This window comes from Podarcis tiliguerta, assembly GCF_965153285.1.
Source record: "Podarcis tiliguerta genome assembly, chromosome: Z".
Taxonomy (NCBI): domain Eukaryota; kingdom Metazoa; phylum Chordata; class Lepidosauria; order Squamata; family Lacertidae; genus Podarcis; species Podarcis tiliguerta.
Genome location: NC_139553.1, coordinates 29,847,157 through 29,866,032, shown reverse-complemented (window position 1 = coordinate 29,866,032; position 18,876 = coordinate 29,847,157). Strand labels below are relative to the sequence as shown.

The 18,876-nt window shown below is 42.2% G+C and overlaps 1 protein-coding gene across 1 annotated transcript in view; it reads left to right on the top strand.

Moving 5' to 3' along the window:
- The window catches only part of POF1B (POF1B actin binding protein), a 41,698-nt gene that overhangs the window by 10,494 nt on the left and 12,328 nt on the right, over positions 1 to 18,876 (top strand). Inside the window, exons 2-8 of the mRNA XM_083423684.1 lie at positions 6,514 to 6,594; positions 9,126 to 9,212; positions 11,975 to 12,154; positions 14,973 to 15,103; positions 15,694 to 15,721; positions 16,984 to 17,058; positions 18,355 to 18,447. Coding sequence (XP_083279810.1) covers positions 6,514 to 6,594; positions 9,126 to 9,212; positions 11,975 to 12,154; positions 14,973 to 15,103; positions 15,694 to 15,721; positions 16,984 to 17,058; positions 18,355 to 18,447 — 675 coding nt within the window. The remainder of the gene's footprint in view (positions 1 to 6,513; positions 6,595 to 9,125; positions 9,213 to 11,974; positions 12,155 to 14,972; positions 15,104 to 15,693; positions 15,722 to 16,983; positions 17,059 to 18,354; positions 18,448 to 18,876) is intronic.

The following is an 18,876-nucleotide window of genomic DNA, read 5'->3' as shown; positions in this document are numbered from 1 at the left end:
TATTGCCAGAAAAGATGGTTCATTTGATAGGTGACTCACAGAATGTTACCTGTCATCTGGGGAGGAACTGAATGCCATCAGCATTAACTGGCTCCTGAGTTTCCACAAAGTGTACATGGTCTACTCAGGAAGAGAGGATTGGGAAGGAACGGTTTGAAGTGGTTGCAGGTGAGGGATCTGCTCCATGCGTTGGCAACGTTATTCAGCCAGGTCAAAATTGAAATGAAAGGAGTGGAATGCGAATCTCAAAGCTCAGATATGTTGTCCAACTAGTAGTGCCAGAAAAATCTCTCTCAAGAGCAGGGGAGGTCATCGGTTTGGAGTGTCTGTTCTACGTAGTCAGACTGCTACTTTCTTTACCGTTTTGAAGGCAGTCAGTGTACAACTATCTTTGGATTATGTCAGTTTCGAAAACAAGTTGGGGACCAGGTGCTCAGATGCTTGGAGCCAAAAAAAACTATAATGCAAGGAAGAGAAAGGAAAGACTAGTTTATCAAAGACAGGGTTTTGTTTTGTTTTCCATGTGAGGGAGCATTTAGTACAAGGATGACCAGGACTGGCCAAATACATATTGGTACCTGAGGCGTACCACAAAATGGTGCTGCCCTCCCTGTCAGAGAAGAAAGGATGTGTGAAGACCTACATCAGGAACAAAGGGGGAATAAAGAACATTGGGTTCTGCTGCCTCTGTGGTCACCTCACCTTGCCTCATGAGTGGGCTGGCCCTGGGATGGCCAACATGGAGCCCTCCAGATCTTGATGGGCTACAGTTCTCATCATCCCAGACCATCAACTATGCTGGCTGGGGCTGATGGGAGTTGTAATCTGATGTCATGTGGAGGGTGCCAGGTTGTCTACCACTGATTTAATAATATAACCCTGCTGCTACCTTGCGTCTTGAAGTGATGCAGTTCCAGAAGATTTGTATGTTTTACCTAGGAATGGGCAAACGTGCCCCTTGGAAAACATAATTGTCTCACTATTTGCCAAAACCCACAGTATATACTCGGCTGAATGTTTGTCATCTCCCCAGAATCCTGTAATTTTTTTTGCATGAGAGAGAGAGAACCAGAGACCCATGCTTGTTACAGACCTGCTCATTTTGAAACCTATTAAATTTGACCTTCGAACCATTTTTGAGTTTGGGTAGAATTGCTAGTTTTACATGGGTGGGCTTGCTCTAGGGTGTGCATGCTGCCTCCTTGGTTCTGCCTTGGTTTTTTGAACCTGCCATGTTGTTGATCCACCCCTCAGACCTAGGCTCCCATTAATACAAAAGAGATGATCCCATCCACATGTGGAAAGGACATGGAAGGCAACGGGGCCACATGGGCTAGCACCGCCAACATGCCTCGTGAATGCACCTCCATTCCTTCAAATCGTGCCATTCAGACTCTGCTCTGAATCTGTGGGAGGATTAGCTGCTGGGCATGAGGGTGGAGGTCTTTTACACTGAGTAAACAGATAAGACTCCCCTTCTAATCTAGTTTGGCCTTAAGTGATCTAACTTTTTCATAAATTCCGTTTGCAAAATTCTGATGGTCATTAGACATTTTCTGGTACAATCATATGTGGGACTCAGTCCCTCCTGTGAAATAGCTCTTAGCTGACTGGAATCAGGTTTGGCAAAATTGAAGCCTTCCTTACTTTGGGAAACTGGCAAGCATCTTCCTAGTTCAGAGAAACACCCCGCAGGGCTTCTTAAGTATCTTATTCTCTACAGGATTTTGAAACCCATCCTTATAAATCTCTAAAGATTAGACTTTGATTCAACTTTAATATCTTCTTTCATTCCCCGCAACCAATATGAGCTTGTGGGCCGATACGAGACGGGTTCAATAATTTTTGCAGCTTACTCCGCTTAAGCTGAGAAGCTTAAAAGTATGACTTCTTTATTTCCCAGGCCCCTGAGGCTACAAGGCGCTGTCTGGGCAAGTTTATGAGGATCTGCTGAAAACTGTTTGCTTTGAGAATATGAATGAAATGTTTATTGTTATTGTTATTATCATTATAATTAAAAAAAAACCCCTGAGTGTGATACAGGCTGTGTACACACCATACACTGAAAGGACATGGCTACCCCTAAAGAATTTGGGAACTGTAGTTTGCACCTAACAGAGCTATGATCCTCAGCTTCCTTAAACTACAGTTCCCAGGATTCTTTTGGAGAAGTGGCCACAGTTTGAATTTAATGTGATGACTGACACCTAATTTGGCCAGTAGGGCAGTTTAGAGCAGTGGACTGGAGAACTGGGTCATGCTTGCATTTAATCTTTTAGCCCCTCCAGAAGTCCTTTTTCGTGTGTCCTCATGATGCTTTGTGCTCATGATGGTATCAAGGCGGTTATGGGCACTTCTGCTTTCAACACTCTTTGCACCTGCAGAAGTTTTGGGGTGGATGTACTGTGTTGGTTCCTACCAGTGTATGTCCCGTGAATTGCTCCCGAAATCCTGTAACTTTTAATACCACAAATGAGGGTTGTTGTTGTTTTGTCCTGGGCTGTTGTTGTGCCATAGTGCAAGGGTCCTGCTCTAGATGCAGTAATGTTGGGGGACCATCACAGAACAACTAATAAAGCAGAATGATGTGTGGACATTCTGGTACAAACCCATTACTAATGCACTATGGTTGTGCTAGTTCCATGTTGCAGAATATACCTGAAAAAGTTAAACACAGAAAATGAAGTCAGTTATAAGGAGGAGGTGGCCAGACTGGTTCTTTGATTCTGGTGGTGGGAAACCTGTAGACCTCCAGATGTTGATGGGCTACCAACTCCCATCATCCCTGGACATTGACCATCCCAACTGGGGTTGTTGGAAGTTGCAGTCAAACAACTTCTGGAGGGCTGGGCTGTAACTCCCATCTTCTCAGACCACTGGCCCTCCTGGTTGGGGCTGGTGGCTGCTGCAATGTAGCATCATCTGGGGGTGGCACAGGTCCGCACCCCTTCTGAAACCCTTAAGGAGCATTGGCGGAAGTGGAAGGCAGCTGATCAAAGCCAGGGTTTGGTCCATTCTTTGTTGCCACCTGTCTGTCCCCGATATGCAACCACTGGAACATACATCTTGTAATTTATAACGGTTAAAGCAATTGCAATTACAGATCACCTGCAACTTACGCGTGTTTAACATGTGCAATTTCAACTTTACGCAGTTTGCTTATCAGGCTCTGGGAGGCTCTCATGAGATCTTAGATGGTCCCACAAGTTCTCACACAAGAACCTCCAAGAGCTGAGAAGGCAAAGCTCTCTGCCTTGCGTTAAAATTGCTCACACTGGGGTGGTTCAAAAGGGGTGATTTGAGTATACACACTTTTGCATATGGGCGTCATCCCTGGAAAGTAACACCTGCACAAGGTGCAAGTTACCTGTATATCATATAATAATAATAATAATAATAATAATAATAATAATAATAATTCATTATTCAGCCACTCTGGGCGGCTTCCACAGAAACCATAAATACACTAAAATACCACACATTAAAAACTTCCCTGAACAGGGCTGCCTTTAGATGTCTTCTGAGTGTCAGGTAGTTGTTTATCGCTTTGACATCTGATGGGAGGGCGTTCCACAGTGCGGGCGCCACTACCTTGAAGGCCCTCTGCCTGGTTCCCTGTAGCTTGCTTCTCGCAATGAGGGAACCGCCAGAAGGCCCTCGGCACTGGACCTCAGCGGCCGGGCAGAACGATGGGGATGGAGACGCTCCTTCATGTATACTGGGCCTATTTAAACAACATAGTGTTTCTTGGAAGAGTCTTAAGCAAAAGACAGCCCTCTGCCCTGATAATTTAGGTTTTAGATTCTGGGCACTGAAGAGAGAGATGAGAAAAGGTGAAGGTGCATAGCTCAGTCGTGGAGTATCTAGTTTGCAGGAAGGAGTTTACAGGTTCAATCCCGGGCGTCTCCGGGTGGGGATGGGAGAGAACCCTGCCTTGAAACTCTGGAGAGCAAAGGTCCTGAGCAGAGGTCTTTCACATTTCCTGTGACTTGGTCCTTTGAATGGGAGAAGCCAAGGACTGAACCTGCGACCTCCTGCACTACAAGCTTGTGTGCTCCCATTGAGCTTGGAGGCATTGTCAACAAAGTTCCTGCACCCAACTTTAGCTTACTTCACTCAATGCAAACTTTTATCATCATAACTGGAAGAACTGTGGGAGGCAGAGAGAGAGGGAGGGAGGGAGACAACTTTGTACCTCTGTGGCAAGTCAGCAACACTCCTACCTTTGAGGTTTTCTAATTTATAATAATTGGCATTTAGTTAAGATCCTTTTCTGCAGCGAATTATTGTTCTGACTCATCTGTTATAGGAGGCAGCTTGAAAAGTTGCTCCAGGCTTTTCGCACTGTGTGTGTGTGTGTGTGTGTGTGTGTTTGCTTGAGAGAGAGAGATGCACTAATTCTGTGCATGAGATCAGTTGACCTACTTTGAAATGGTTGTTATCTAATAAGGGACCCTGCCTTCTTGCAAAATATATATGCAACAAACAGGGTCCTTGCTTTTAAACAATAGTTTGATGGTTGGAATGAGTCATGGCAGCATAAAGAATATCAAATTTAATTTGGGGGCATGATCCAGCCAACGTCAAGCAATGGAGAAGCATCACAGAACAAATTAAAACTAGGGGTGGGGAATCCACCACTATTGCACTATTATTGTATCAAGAACACAGAATCATAGAGTTGGAAGGGGTCCCAAGGGTCATATAGTCCAACCCCTGAAATCCAGGAATCTCAACATGTGTGTTGCAGACTATACCTACAGCCGTGGTCTTGTCAGCACCGTTCTCTAACCAACTGAGCTATCCAGCAAGGCTTGGAGGGGCCCTAAAGCTGCTCTCAATAGGTTTATCAGTTTGCATAAGGAATGCAACTCCTACTTTCTGGTTGTGTCAACTTATTTTCATCACGGAATTTGCAAACTGATTTCTGTACATAGCCAAGAAATGTATTGCAGGGCAATGCTCTTTTTACAACAGCCCTTAAGCAGCAATCCTTAACTACCAGAAGTAGAGGTGAATGTGTCAAATCCACACATTCCCAAACAATATGAGAGCCGAAGTATACCCATCCTTGGAAATCTGCACATACCCAAATTTTGTGATGCAGTTCTTCCAACTAAGCAATTTTTACAAAAGGGATATTTTAGAGGAAAGTGTGCTTAACAAATATCTTAGCGGAAATAGCATGACAAAATGCATTATATTAGCAACAACAACAAAAAATGCTTGCAAAAATTACTCGACACATAAAATTGTTTATTACAAGATGTTTGCACTAAAATCCTAGTGAATTTTCAGGAGGTTTTTTTTTTTTTTTAATGCAAATTGCTGTAGAAAGATGAAGAAAAGAATTTAATATTGGAACAATGAGAAACAGACAAACGAAATTCCTTCAATCCCTAACCAGGAATACCCAACATGGTGCTATTGATATGCTTTTGTTACTTATTTCGTATATTTATATACCACTTAATTTTTAAAACAGTCTTAAGCAGTTTACAAAATGACAAATGCAATGTAGTGGTGCCTCAGGTTACGAACTTAATTCGTTCCGGAGGTCCGTTCTTAACCCAAAACCATTCTTAGCCTGAGGCGTGCTTTCGCTAGTGGGGCCTCCTGCTGCCGCCGCTACACGATTTCCATTCTCAGTCTGGAGCGAAGTTCTCAACCTGAGGTACTACTTCCGGGTTAGCGGAGTTTGTAACCCGAAGTGTTTGTAACCTGAGGTACCGCTGTATGTTTGTTTGAATCGTATATACAAAGACATTGAGAAACTACAATATAAATACAATGCAGTACAATATTAAATGATAACAAAGTAATAATTACAATAATGATAAGAAAGCAAAATTATAGCAGCATATTTTGAAAACAACTTTAGAATCAATGGCCCTTTCCTTCCGCTGCCTTTCTTTTGATAAGGCACACCCTGATTCACAAAATGCAACATTCACCCACTAACAGTTACACATCACATGCCCAAATTCTGCCATGCATTTACACAAATCACGTAGTACCTACTTCTCACGCTGGCTGGAGCTGGTGGTGGTTGGGGTCTAACAATATCTGTAAGGCATCATGTTTGTTACCCCTCCTACCTCACTGGGAGAAAGCTGCACTGAACTTAGTGGGGCTTAGCGTCGAAATCAGAGCTTTCCAAACTGTGTGTTGCAACATATTTGTGTTGGCTGTGTGTATGTGTATCATGTGGATGCTCCCCATGCTCCTCCTGGGGCTGGAAAGGGGTTAGTTTAACCTCCGGGTTGCTAGTAAAACTGAATTACTGTGTTGTGAAATGATGCATGTCTAAAAAGTGTGTCACCAACATGAAAAGTTTGGAAAGCACTGGTCTAAATAGATATGCATGGGGTAGTGCTGTTGACCAACTGCTAAGGGGTAATCTGCTTGCTTGGTTTCAAGGAAAGGCACTGAGGATTCCACTCCCCTTAGAGGAGTTCTATTTTACTGCACAGCCATATAGTATTAAATGTTTAACTTCTCTCTTCCCTACAGGAAGTCCAATCTCCGTCCTTGAAATTGTCTCCTTATTCCCAAGGCAGTGTCCGGAGGGTTATATTGGAAAATCCTGGCCAGGTAAGAAAACTTTGTTGCTCTCATAATGGTTAGGTAAAGGTAAAGGGACCCCTGACCATTAGGTCCAGTCATGGCTGACTCTGGGGTTGCGGCGCTCATCTCGCTTTATTGGCCAAGGGAGCCGGCGTACAGCTTCCGGGTCATGTGGCCAGCATGATTAAGCCGCTTCTGGCGAACCAGAGCAGCGCACGGAAACGCTGTTTACCTTCCCGCCAGAGCGGTACCTATTTATCTACTTGCACTTTGACATGCTTTCAAACTGCTAAGTTGGCAGGAGAAACGGGCACTCACCCCGTCGCAGGGATTTGAACCGCTGACCTTCTGATTGGCAAGCCCTAGGCTCTGTGGTTTAACCCACAGCGCCTATTCTCCAAAAGCTGGGTCCAAGCTGTTACTGGGGTTTGGCATGGTTTGATATACTTTTGCAAAATTTAATACTCAGACAGGTTCATTCAAATACTTATATTCCCTTTCCCTTTCAGCTTTTTCCTTTTGTGCCAGTAGCAGTGAATTCAGGCTCACTAGCAGAGGGATTTAGGATTCCCTCAAAACAATCTGAAATCTGAAAATTTGTCGCTGCCTTGAATTAATCTGAGATCTCATTTAGCATGTCATATTTATTAGTAAAACAAAATGAAAAAAGAACAGAAAACAACCATGACACATTAACCTTTATATGCTATACAGTGGTGCCCCGCAAGACGAAATTAATTCGTTCTGCGAGTTTTTTCATTCTACGAGTTTTTTCGTCTTGCGAAGCACCAATGTGTATTGACGGTTTCCCATAGGAATGCATTGGCGTTTTTTTAAGAAAAGGCGCAAGACGTTTCGTCTTGCGAAGCAAGCCCATAGGGAAATCCGTCTTGTGAAGCAACTCAGAAAACGGAAAACTCTTTCGTCTTGCGAGTTTTTCGTCTTCCGAGGCATTCGTCTTGCGGGGCACCACTGTATATGTTTTTCAAATAGTCACAAGTGGTTGAACTGAAAATTTTGATTAAAAAGCAATCAACAAGGCACACTTTGCAGAACATTCCTATGCATGTTTACTCGGAAACAAATTCCATTGTTTCCAGAAGGGCTTCTTCTCAGGAAAGTATGTCTAGTATTGCCATCTAAGGCTACAGTCCCAACTCCAGTTTCCTGGGAGTAAACCCCATTCAATTCAATGGGACTTACGTCTGAATAGACACAGTTAGGATTGCAGCCTCAAAAAGCGGTGCAAAGAAACCCAGGCTTTACTTGGAAGTTATTTCATTGAAATAACTTGTAAACATTTTTTTAAAAAAAATGTTTATTAAATAAAGCTTTCTACACTGATATTTAGCCACTAAAGCGCCTAGGGAAATCAATAGCAAACAAAACAGTCCTCAAATTTTCAGTCACAACAGGAAAGGAAAAAAAGATGAGGAGAAATCAAAAGAAGGAAACTCAGGCATCAGTGCGTAGAGTTATCAAGTTCCTATGATGACCAGCTTGAAAATAAGCTGTTCAGAGAGAGGAAGGCCCAATACTGTTTTCTTGACTCTTTCTTTTGTAGCCTGATGGAGTATCTGTGGCTAGATGACAGTTGAGGGGGTTTCAAATGAAGCTGAGCCCTCAAGTGAACTGAGGGTGTGGGTCTTGCTTCCCATCTCTCCCTTCACTTCAGCCTGATTGAATGGATACTACTAGGTGGCAGTTAAGGGAGAGGAGGAGCCAAATGCTAAGTAAACTCGTAGCAGAACCAATGAAGTGGATCTTGCTTCTTTCTCTCTCAGCCAGATGGAGTGTTTTAAATTGAGGAGGAGATCCTCAGGCCTTTAGCCCATATCTCACCCTCAGCAATCTCCTGAGGCCACACCCCTCACTACCAATGCCCCTTGCTTGCCTGAACAGAGGATGGAGAGTAGAAAGAGGCTTTGTGTACAGTTCCTGGCTCTTGTGTGGGTGAAATGTAACCTAAAGAGAAGAGTCATATCCATTGTTCTGCCTACTTTTCCCACTGGTGCCTCCCACTGCTAGAAGGTGGCCCCCAAAAGACTTCCCATGAGGGAATGTAGCCTTGGACCTGGTTTTAAGTCATGGCGACTCACTTTCTGTTATTTTGCTTTTTAAGAAAGCTGAAGCTGCTAAAAATTCCTCCAAGCATTATTATTTTTTGCCTGCCTAGAGAGCTGTGTACATAAATATATGTGCTCCCTAGGGATAGTCTCATGAGAAAAAAGTTAATTACAACTTTGATTTTTGTTTTCCCTCTAATCGCCCAATTTAACTATTGTTGTATCTATTCATTATGTTGCCAGTTAATTTTATGAAACAATGCATTTCTTTAAAATAATGAATTCCCCCACTCCCGCAGAAAAAAACAAACCCAAGCGTCAGGAAATGGTCCTGAGGGGGAAATATTCCGCACAATATCGCTGTACTCCAACTTAACATTTCCATCTGGAACTCAAATAGAGACAGCCCCTTTTATTTCTTAGTTGCTGATGATGATTTGAATCACACAAGCGCTGTTATGCAAATGTGTAATGGTTGTTTTATATTTGCAGGAGCCCCTGTCTCCACTTCTGAGAGATGGAAATAAGGTGATATACGAAAAGACAATAAGAAAATATGAACTGCTAAATCCAGATCAGGTAAGTGTCCCTAGCTTTTAAGAGGAACTCTCACCAGAAAAACCCCAAACTCATAACATTTAAAAGTAGTTTTCTCAGATCTAAGGATTGCTGTCAGGAGCCAATAAGAGCAGAGCTAAGTTTAAGTTGTCTGAATCCCTAAATAGATCTGCTACCCTCTCCCCTTTCACCATTGTTTGATCTTCTGGACACAAAGAAGCACCTGTTTCTTTTCAGACTTTTCAGTCCTGCCTTTGCAATGAACACTGTCCCTGTGACCGATGAATGGAAACCTTTTTAAAAGACTGAATGGATAGTATTGTTTTTGAAATCCCCATTTCCCCCAGGAGTATAATGTTCCAGGGAAATACTTTTTCGGAGTTTGTTTCCTTGTGGGGAAAAGGGTACTGGAGGTGTATTTTGAATATCTATCTATTTCCACATATGCAAGTTGAGAAGGGAAGTGTAGATGGACCATTCTAACCTTGAAAGAAATATAAGTCACCCCACAAAAGCAATACATATGTCCTAGGGAGTCCCCAAAGGCAATCGCTTTTCAGCTAGCTGCAAAATCTCAGGTCAGGAAGGTAGGTAGGTAGGTAGGCAAAGTTTGAAGGAGCAGGTTGGGATGTAGACCCAGGCACAGAAACAAGTCTAGAGACCTAAACCAGTAGTCTCAGCACTTGAAAAGGAGCTTGGATTTCTCAGCAGCTTAATAGTTCCAGTAGCCAAGGAAGCAGCAACTGGTCAGAGCTAGGGCACTAAAATAGCTTTCATCAGCCTGGTTCACTCCAGATGTTTTGGATAAGAATTCTCATCATCCCCAGTCAGTACATCCATGCTGGCTGAGACTGATTGGAGTTGTAGTACAAAAAATTTGGAGGGCACAAGGTTAGCAAAGGCTGCATTAAAACAAAACTGGCCAAGAAGATACGGCCATTAAGAACTAATCACCAGCTTTTGAACTAGAAGTAGAGTCTTGAATTCCTAGCTTTTACAGCACCAAATGTTTAATGAAGCCTACTACAGAGCAGAGGGACGCGGGTGGCGCTGTGGGTAAAACTTCAGTGCCTAGGACTTGCCGATTGTATGGTCAGCGGTTCGAATCCCCGCAGCGGGGTGAGCTCCCGTCATTCGGTCCCAGCTCCTGCCCACCTAGCAGTTCGAAAGCACTCTTAAGTGCAAGTAGATAAATAGGGACCGCTTTATAGCGGGAAGGTAAACAGCGTTTCCATGTGCTGCGCTGGTGCTGGTTCACCAGCTGCAGCTTCGTCACGCTGGCCACGTGACCCGGAAGTGTCTTTGGATGGCGCCGCTCACTGCCTCTAGAGCGAGATGAGCACACAACCCTAGAGTTGGACACGACTGGCCCATACGTGCAGGGGTACCTTTACCTTTTACTACAGAGCAGAGAAAATGTTTGCAATCCGGGATGACCACATCAGAGTCTTCAGAGTCTGTATGTTGACCAGGAACCTACATGTATTTGGCTCCAGCACCAATCTGGCCAAAAGCCAGAAGCAAGAGAGCAAGAAAATTTGGTCTCAACTAGTGTTTTCGCAACAGAGGCAACATGAAGACTGACATCAAAGATGACAGTGGTGGACATTTCCCAACCCTTCCCCCTAGCTCAGCTAATCTGACTCCACATCTTAAAGATTACGATGCCTACAAAGTGATTGAGTTCCAGGTTGCTTAAGCAAGTATGCAGCTGCATCATCTTGACGCCCCCATAGAGCTCCTCCTGAGCTTGAATCTGCAAAACTCAGGTCAGGCAGGTACATGGTGTTCCATGGGGAAAACGAGGATGGAGACCTAGCCCTAGAGACCAGCGTGGAGACCCAACACCCTGTGAAGGAAGGCATTTCTTCTAAGGACATGTCAACACCACAAGTTCTAGGCCATTTTCAAACTTGTTTTAAGGTTTCAATCTGATGCAGGCTCTACCTGAGCATAAGACCCAGTGTACATGGTGTGTGAGTAAATGTGCACAGGATTATGCTTCAGGAGTCTCAAGGAACTCTAGAACTAAGACTTCTCTAGCAAAGCATTGTAAGTGTCATGCTCCAATTTTCAAAGGTCATCTGAAGAAGGTATAATGGAGATACAATATTAAGATAATGGAAAAAAGGGGAGGGAGAAAAATGGGGGAATTAAGGATGATATGTTTTCAGATAATATGTTTTGTTTAAATTCCTAATAAAATTTTAAAAAAGATAATGGAAAAAAGCTCTCATGTTGGATTCCTTACAAACCTGTTTAAACTTGAAGTGTGGGTGTGCCCTCTGTGTCAAATGAAGCACATTTGGCTACATTTGGCATTTAAATAACTAGTGGTGATGTTTCAAATAATGTACTAAGGTGCAAAAATGCAAATACTAGGGCAAAGAGTGCCTATAAATGCATATATATAAACACACATATACATATCCAGTATAGAATATAGAAATGGAATATGGAATATAGAATGTGTGTGTATGTGTAAGTGTAAACATTATATAATATATTCAAACATATACAAAATATATAGATACAAAGTATGCAAAGGTGCATTGTATTAGGGAAAATTGCTTTGCAAAAAAGTGTATATTAGACAAAAATGTGCACTATAATGTTGGCGAATCTTCACGAGGACTTTATGAAACATTGCAAACAGATGTGGAGAACTGAGACAACAGAAATAAATTGAAATTTACAGGTTCGCCCACCACTAGTTATGACCGGGAAGGGTTTGAGTGCAATACCTCAGTTCTGAATGAATTCTGTTTCTTTTAATGAAAAAGCAATACCAATATGGCCTCCAGTCTGACCAGTGCCAAGTCAGCCAACCAGTAGAACATGTCCAAGTGGTCCAGCAGTGCCAGCAAACCCAGACGGGCAATTGCTATGACGTAAGTCCCATCTGTGTCAATGATTTCGGAAGTGGGAATGTGAAGAAGGTCACCCTTCAGACCTGCGAACCGGTAAGAATGGCTCCTCTTTAGAATAGACTTCAGGTTCCCACAAATGTTTCTGCTTGTTTCTTTTTGACTTGAGTCTTCTGAAGTCACAACGTGGCTTGGTGACAACCAGGCGGAGACTAGCGTGGGAAGCTCTGAGAAGTGGAAAATCCCAGCGCAATGAAGTTTACAGTGCTTAGGCCTCATCTTTAGATATAGTGGTGTTTGCTGAGAAATACACAAAGATGTGCATTGTTGGTTTGCCTGCTTTTTATTTGCTATCCTGGGATTCCATGCAAGCATAGTTTATTCTTAAATACAGAATAAAAGATGTGAATGAAAAACTCGGGGCCTGACAATTATACACCATGACTATATTATCTAACAATACCCAATGATGGAAGAACAATTTTGTTGTCATGTCTTAACATTTTACCCTCCAAGGTACTAGATGGGAGATTTTTTTGAAGTTGCCCCCAAGGGCAGATGCTATCCTTGTAATCATTTAGCACCTGGGGGTGGTGGGGGATGTACCCCAACATCTGGAGAGCACCAGGTTGGTGAAGACTGTTTTGGCGCTTGAAACAGTCTCCTGTCTGTTTTTTTTTTGGGGGGGGGGGAGAACAGTTTCCAGGTCAATATTTAGGAGATCCTACTGAGTATTTTCCTAGTGGGGATTTGTGTGTGTTTAATAATTCCATTGCCGAATAGGTGGCAATATATCTGAATGTTGTAATATCTCTTAGACCTGCTATGATTGTTAACTCTTAGCTTCTCACTTTTGTTCTTCTGAGGTAGCATTTAGAAATACAGTTGGGACTTCCAATGAAATGTTGCAGTGTACAATTCTGTCCAGCATTCTGTCCAGCAGATGCTCCCTCGCAAGATGCTCCAATCCACCCCCACCCCACCCCCAGTTGAGTTAGCATTCTATAGCTGCTGAGCACACTCAGTTAATATTGGGTGGTGGATAGGAGGAAACAAATTACTATTTTGGCAAACCTTGGGACCAGCATTTGAAATTCGCCTGGTGACAGGTGCATTTTGCATCTGCTATAGGCCACTTGCAACCAAGTGATGATGCCCAGATGTCTCCACCATCTGGAGGTACATGCCTGGGGATCCTTGGAGCGTGACTGTTTTCACACATCCTGTAGAATTCTATCAGTTAAATTTTGTCTATATAATCAGAATGAATTTCAAGAACCAAAAAGTCGTATTGAAAAATACGACTTTCAAACCTTTTGCCCCCAAAATTGCAACTAGACCTTCCATTTTGGTGGCTGGAACCCTGGTTTTAGGAGCCATTTTGCACCTGGCTTATATATCTGAGTTTCTGACACTGCTTGGGATTCTTCTGAGCCTGCTAATAACCTCCTGTCCCCTGCATAGATAGTGGGGTTTTTGTTTGTTTGTTGCATAAAGATCCACATTTGCTATTAGCATCTAGGATAAAAGCTGGATCTCGTTTTCTCAACCATTTTGCTTACGGTTGCAACATGAGTAATGTGCAGCTGGGTAGCACAGGACCACTCTTGCTCTGAGCTTCTGTGCTGATGGTATTGGGAACTAGAGTCGAAATGTGTGTTCATTTGCCTCCAGCAAAAGGCAAGCAATTTTGCAAGTACCTTAGCAGAAAAGTGCTGTTAGCCACAAAATTATGAAACCAAACGTACTAAGGTGGAGCGCTTGCGGGCAGAGAGGAGAAGACTGGATTCTAATAACATGAATTAAATACAGGACATGCCAACAGGCCTTAGGCCCCCCAGGAGGTCAAATGCACATTGTGGGAACAGCTGGAATTGAAGCTGGTGGCTTTCCTAAGCCTATACTGCTGCTTTTATTCTGGTGTGTCTGGGGGGTCGGAGAGAAGAAAGGATGAATCATTTTCGTCTGTTTTGTCTCCTCTCTCTCTCACAAAGTTTTTAGCTGACTAGGCTTGTTTCAATGAGCCCCTGGGGGTTCTGGCTATAGTTCTTTACTTTTGCATCTTCTCTTCACCTTTCCTCCACAAAGTTGGAGCTCACATCCTCTGAGAGTAGGATTTGATTTTATGACTTAAAATTTCTTATAGCTCACCTTCCAGGGTACACTGCCCTGACAAGGCACACAAAAATAAATAAATAAAACACATTAAAAATATAAACAACAGCCCATGAATACAGCAAATTAAATATTTAACCATTAGTTTTAAGCTAACAGCTGCTAAAGAATATTGGATACAGGGCATTAAGTAAATGCAAGCTGGAATCAGCATGCATGGAGAGTTCTTAGGTGTGGTGAGCCTTTATGTACTTCCCAGGGGAGGTGTTCCAGAAATGTGGGGCCACCACTGAGAAGACCCCATTCCTGACACCAATCCTAAGGGTTTCACCAGCAGACCAGAGAGCAAACCTTAGGTGCTGATTTTAAGAATAGGGCAGGCTCATATGGTTGCAGGCAATAATTAGTTACAATGATTTTACAATGCATGCGGGTCCTTTTCATCTCTAGCAAAGTTCCTCTTTCCAGTTTGCTCATGCACATTTTTCATTCTGTATTGGCTGTGGTGGTCGCATGCACTGTATTGCTTCAGACTGCCATTTCTATTGTGTTTCCGGTACTTAATTGAATATCTTCTTTTCCGAACAAGACTCTTTAAATGGAGATTCTTATACAGTCTGGGTGTCTGTACTGAATTTGAAATTGTTAAGTACGTTTTAATTGTTGACATTTTTCTGTTAATCGCATTGGGATGCTGTTGCTGCTGTTGTTTTAAAGAAAGATTGCAAATGCCCCAAATCATTTCCCACATTCATGGGCAAAGCAGACCCTAAAGCGGTCTTTTATTGTCTCCCACCAGGTGAAATGTGTTTATGAAGTAAATGATCAGTTGGACTCTCGGTTCTTTGGCGAGCTCCTGGCAGAACTGCACCGCAAGGGCAGCGAACTCTATAGCTGTTTACTCCAGCATATTGAGAAGCTAGGTGGAAGGTAACTTTGTGCCTACTCCTATTTCTGGTGCTCTGGGAATCTTAGGAATGTTAGTCAGAGTTTTATAGATGGAAGGAGGGATGGTCATTTCAGCTGCATTCTGCAACTCCATTCTGCTTGCGTGTAATTAACCATTTGATTGCCTGCTTTTTGAGAAACTCTGTGAATTTAGAAAGCAGAAGGTTACAAATTCTGAATTTGAAAATGAGTCTCCCCAGTTCTGCAACCAGTCACATAATCCAAGTTTCATGATTGGAGCATGTTGTGAAATTTTTTTTTATTGTATACATGTCAATCATTATGGAGCCCTTCTGCAAATAGGCACAGTTAATGAACAGTTGGACTGTGTGCATGTGTGTGTGTATTTTGAATGGTGTGTGTTTCTTGTTTATAAATGAATGCATTTTGTCTGCTTCTGTCTGCATTTGCAGCTATAGGAATGAAAAGGTTATATTTAAGAATGAAAGATTACTTCTTACCTGATTCACCCAAGAGGACTTTAAAGAAATGTTGAAAACTTTACACAGCTGGCTAATGAAAATTATGTGCATTTGGAAATACTCTGTGCTAATGATGTCCTTTTCTTACAGGAGATATGAAATCGATTCTCTGAATCAAGTAAGTACTCCTAAAGATTTATAGGAGATCATATATAGATTTATATATGATATCCTCCATCAGTGGTCCATGGCTGCAGTCCAGTGAATCTCACAACAAATATCCTGAACTTGTACAGGCATTACCTAACCATAGTTAGCTACCTTACACCTGGTCAAGAACCCAAATATAAGTGAAACCAGGGTTTTTGAACGCTTGAATTAAGCGCTAGCCTGTGGAGGGATGTGTGGAGATAGTAATGCCTACTTGCCAAAGCGGAAAATGTTGAAGAGGTAGGGAAAGTGTCTTAGCCATGGTTTCTTAATGCAAACCATGGAAAGCAAACCTGCTTCTCACACTGGTTTGTGATCAGTCATTAAACCATGGTTAGGTGTTCAAACTAATGCTTCCTTAAATGATTATGAAATCATAGATGGGTTATATATTATATAACATATTTCTATCATAATCCCACTTTATCAAAATGATGGGCAAAAACTATTTCCACACTGAGCAGATTGAGTGTGCAAAAGATTTAGTGGTTGCCATGCTCTTAGCAAGTTGTAGATAATGAGTATACAGGCTGTGTCCTCCATTGCGTGCTAGGCCTGTTACCAAACATTTTGCAGGAAGGCTGCTGTAAAGTTGATGAATACTTTCATTGCTTAAGTCCATCAGTTGCTGAAAACTTGTGACATTTTCTTCTTTGCTCGGTTGAAGAAAAAGGCTACATTGTCTGAAGTTGTTCACAAGGGACTCCTCCTTTCAGTACAATCCCTAAGTGTGCACTTCACTAATTACTGAGGTGCAAGCTCTCTAATGAGGGTGAGCCACAAGGTCCCTTGATGCCTCAGAGATACTGCACTTTCCAGTCCTCACAGCCCTTTTACCAGAAGAAGCTAATTGTGTTGGGTGGAGCTGCTTCACTAGTGTAATGGCAGGTGGGTTGTTGTTGCCTACTGGGAGGTACAAGGGTGTGGGGAGGTCAGCTAATGCATATGCACCAACAAGAGCACTATATTGGCTCTGCCAGGGTGCTTGCACCGTGCTACCCTGCCTCTCTCCCTCCTAGCAAGCAACAGTGACTAACCTGCCAGAGAGTTAGCATAGTTAGCCCCACTTAGGCAACAAGAGTCTCTTGCCATTCTGCTTTCTGTGTCTTTCAGTTGCTCATAATATTTTGTGCTTGTTCCATGATCATTATTTTTTTGCTGCTATCAACAGATGAGAACCAGGTCTAATACTCACTCTGTCTTTTTTGTCTCTTGTTTCTAAATTAATAGACGGAAGATATTGAGAGTTTGATTCCTAAAGGGATTTCTGAATCAACAAAGCAACAAATCCGTTATCTCCTGGAGGTAGGGCATTCCGTATGTGGGCGTGAGGTGGAAAGTAATCTGCAAAAACTAAAAGGGAATGTTTGCCTGGCTTTGTGTTATGAAAACACTTTAAAAAAAATACCATCGCTCTCATTTGCAGCGACTTGTCTGAACAAATCAACAGATTCCATTGTGGATGCTGATCCATGCTTTACATGTGTGATTTGAAAATGCCAGGTTTCTCCCTAGTCTTATTTTGTATTCTTTATTTTAACTTCTAAGCATACAACAATCAGAACATATTTTTAAACAAGCAACAGCGAACTCTGGACAAATTTAAAATTATAATCAGGAATCAGATATTGGCTAGAAAGAACTCTTTCATGCCTGCAAAGGCAGGAAGAACACTATATCTTTAGGGAGGGGTGTTGGGATTACAAGCCCATATAAATTCTATAAATCAAACCAATTCACAACAAAAGTGTAAATAAAATAAAAATCAGCAAGGGGGAGGTCTTACCTACTTTGATTTTTAGGGATGGGGGAGAAATTCACTCTAATTCACAGTATCCAAAACAATATGAGGACCAAAACACAGCTATTCTTTCCAATGTGCAGTTCTTCAAATTTTGCAGCACAGTTGCCTAGCTAAGTGCCAAGCACAAAAATGTATATACTAGGGTAAAGTGTGCATAGACATGCATTTATAAGTGAAAGTAACATACATGAATGTACTTTGTAAGGCGGAAACACTCTGCAAAAATGTGTACATTGGATACAGATTTGCCCATCTCTTACAGCAACCATAAGATTCAGTTCAGATCCTGATTCAGTGCTTTGGAAAACACCCTGATTTGCTTTGAAGCACTCCAGAGGCAGATACAAATTGGGTTCTGAATCTGAGTCCCATATCTGAAAAATGAAAAGTTGTACTTCTCTCATTCAATATTAAAAATGATGTAGACTTTTTAAATTTCCCCATGATGTTGAATGGGCTATATAATTTTTCTTCTTTTTGGCAGAACTTGTTGAAATTGGCTTGCCTTGTATAGCTCTTACTAAGAGGATAAAACTTGCTACATCCCAGAACAAACAGATGCAAGGGTGTTGTTGTTTTTTTACTGGGCACCTTAAACTTATTTTATTTTGAATTAATGGGTTGTATCCAGTGTTAGTTCTACTCAGAGAAGGCCAAATATGGCCTTTGCTAACTTAGGTATATTAATTTTAATGGACTTATTCTGAGTAGAACTTAGTTGGAGTAACTAGATTATTTTGCTTCTCTGAAATGACCCTGAAATTTGCTTTTCCTTTCTTTCCCTCCTTCTTTCCTAGATGAGAGTAACTGCTGATAAGTCAATGAGGCTTGTCCTTGCTACATTCAACAGCCTTCGAGAAGAGCTTGTTCATCTTCAGGATGACTTAGGGGTGAGTGGCTGTCTTGGTTAGTCTGTGTCCAAATGTATTTGATTAGTTCATCAATTGGTATACAAGACTGGGATTCCCAAATCTACTTAGAGTGCAACTACCAGAATTGTTGACCCCGCCTCTGCTTGCACGGCAGACCCTTCTACTGTACACTGCCTCCTTTTGAAACCCTCCTTGATTTCAAAAGACCACTGTCACGTGACATGTTCTTGATAAACACAAATTTTCCTATGTCCAATTGGGCAGAGGCAAGTGACTTCAGCATTTCCAAATGAAACTTCGTGTTAGCTGTTTCTTCTCAAGCATCTTGTAGGAACTTGTCATCTTCGTTTTTGGTTGATCAAATCAAAGGCTATGGATGCTTTATGGTCCTCTCTGAAAGTGACCCTTAGGCACGCACTGTAGCAATTCCTCAGAAGCGAGTCCTTC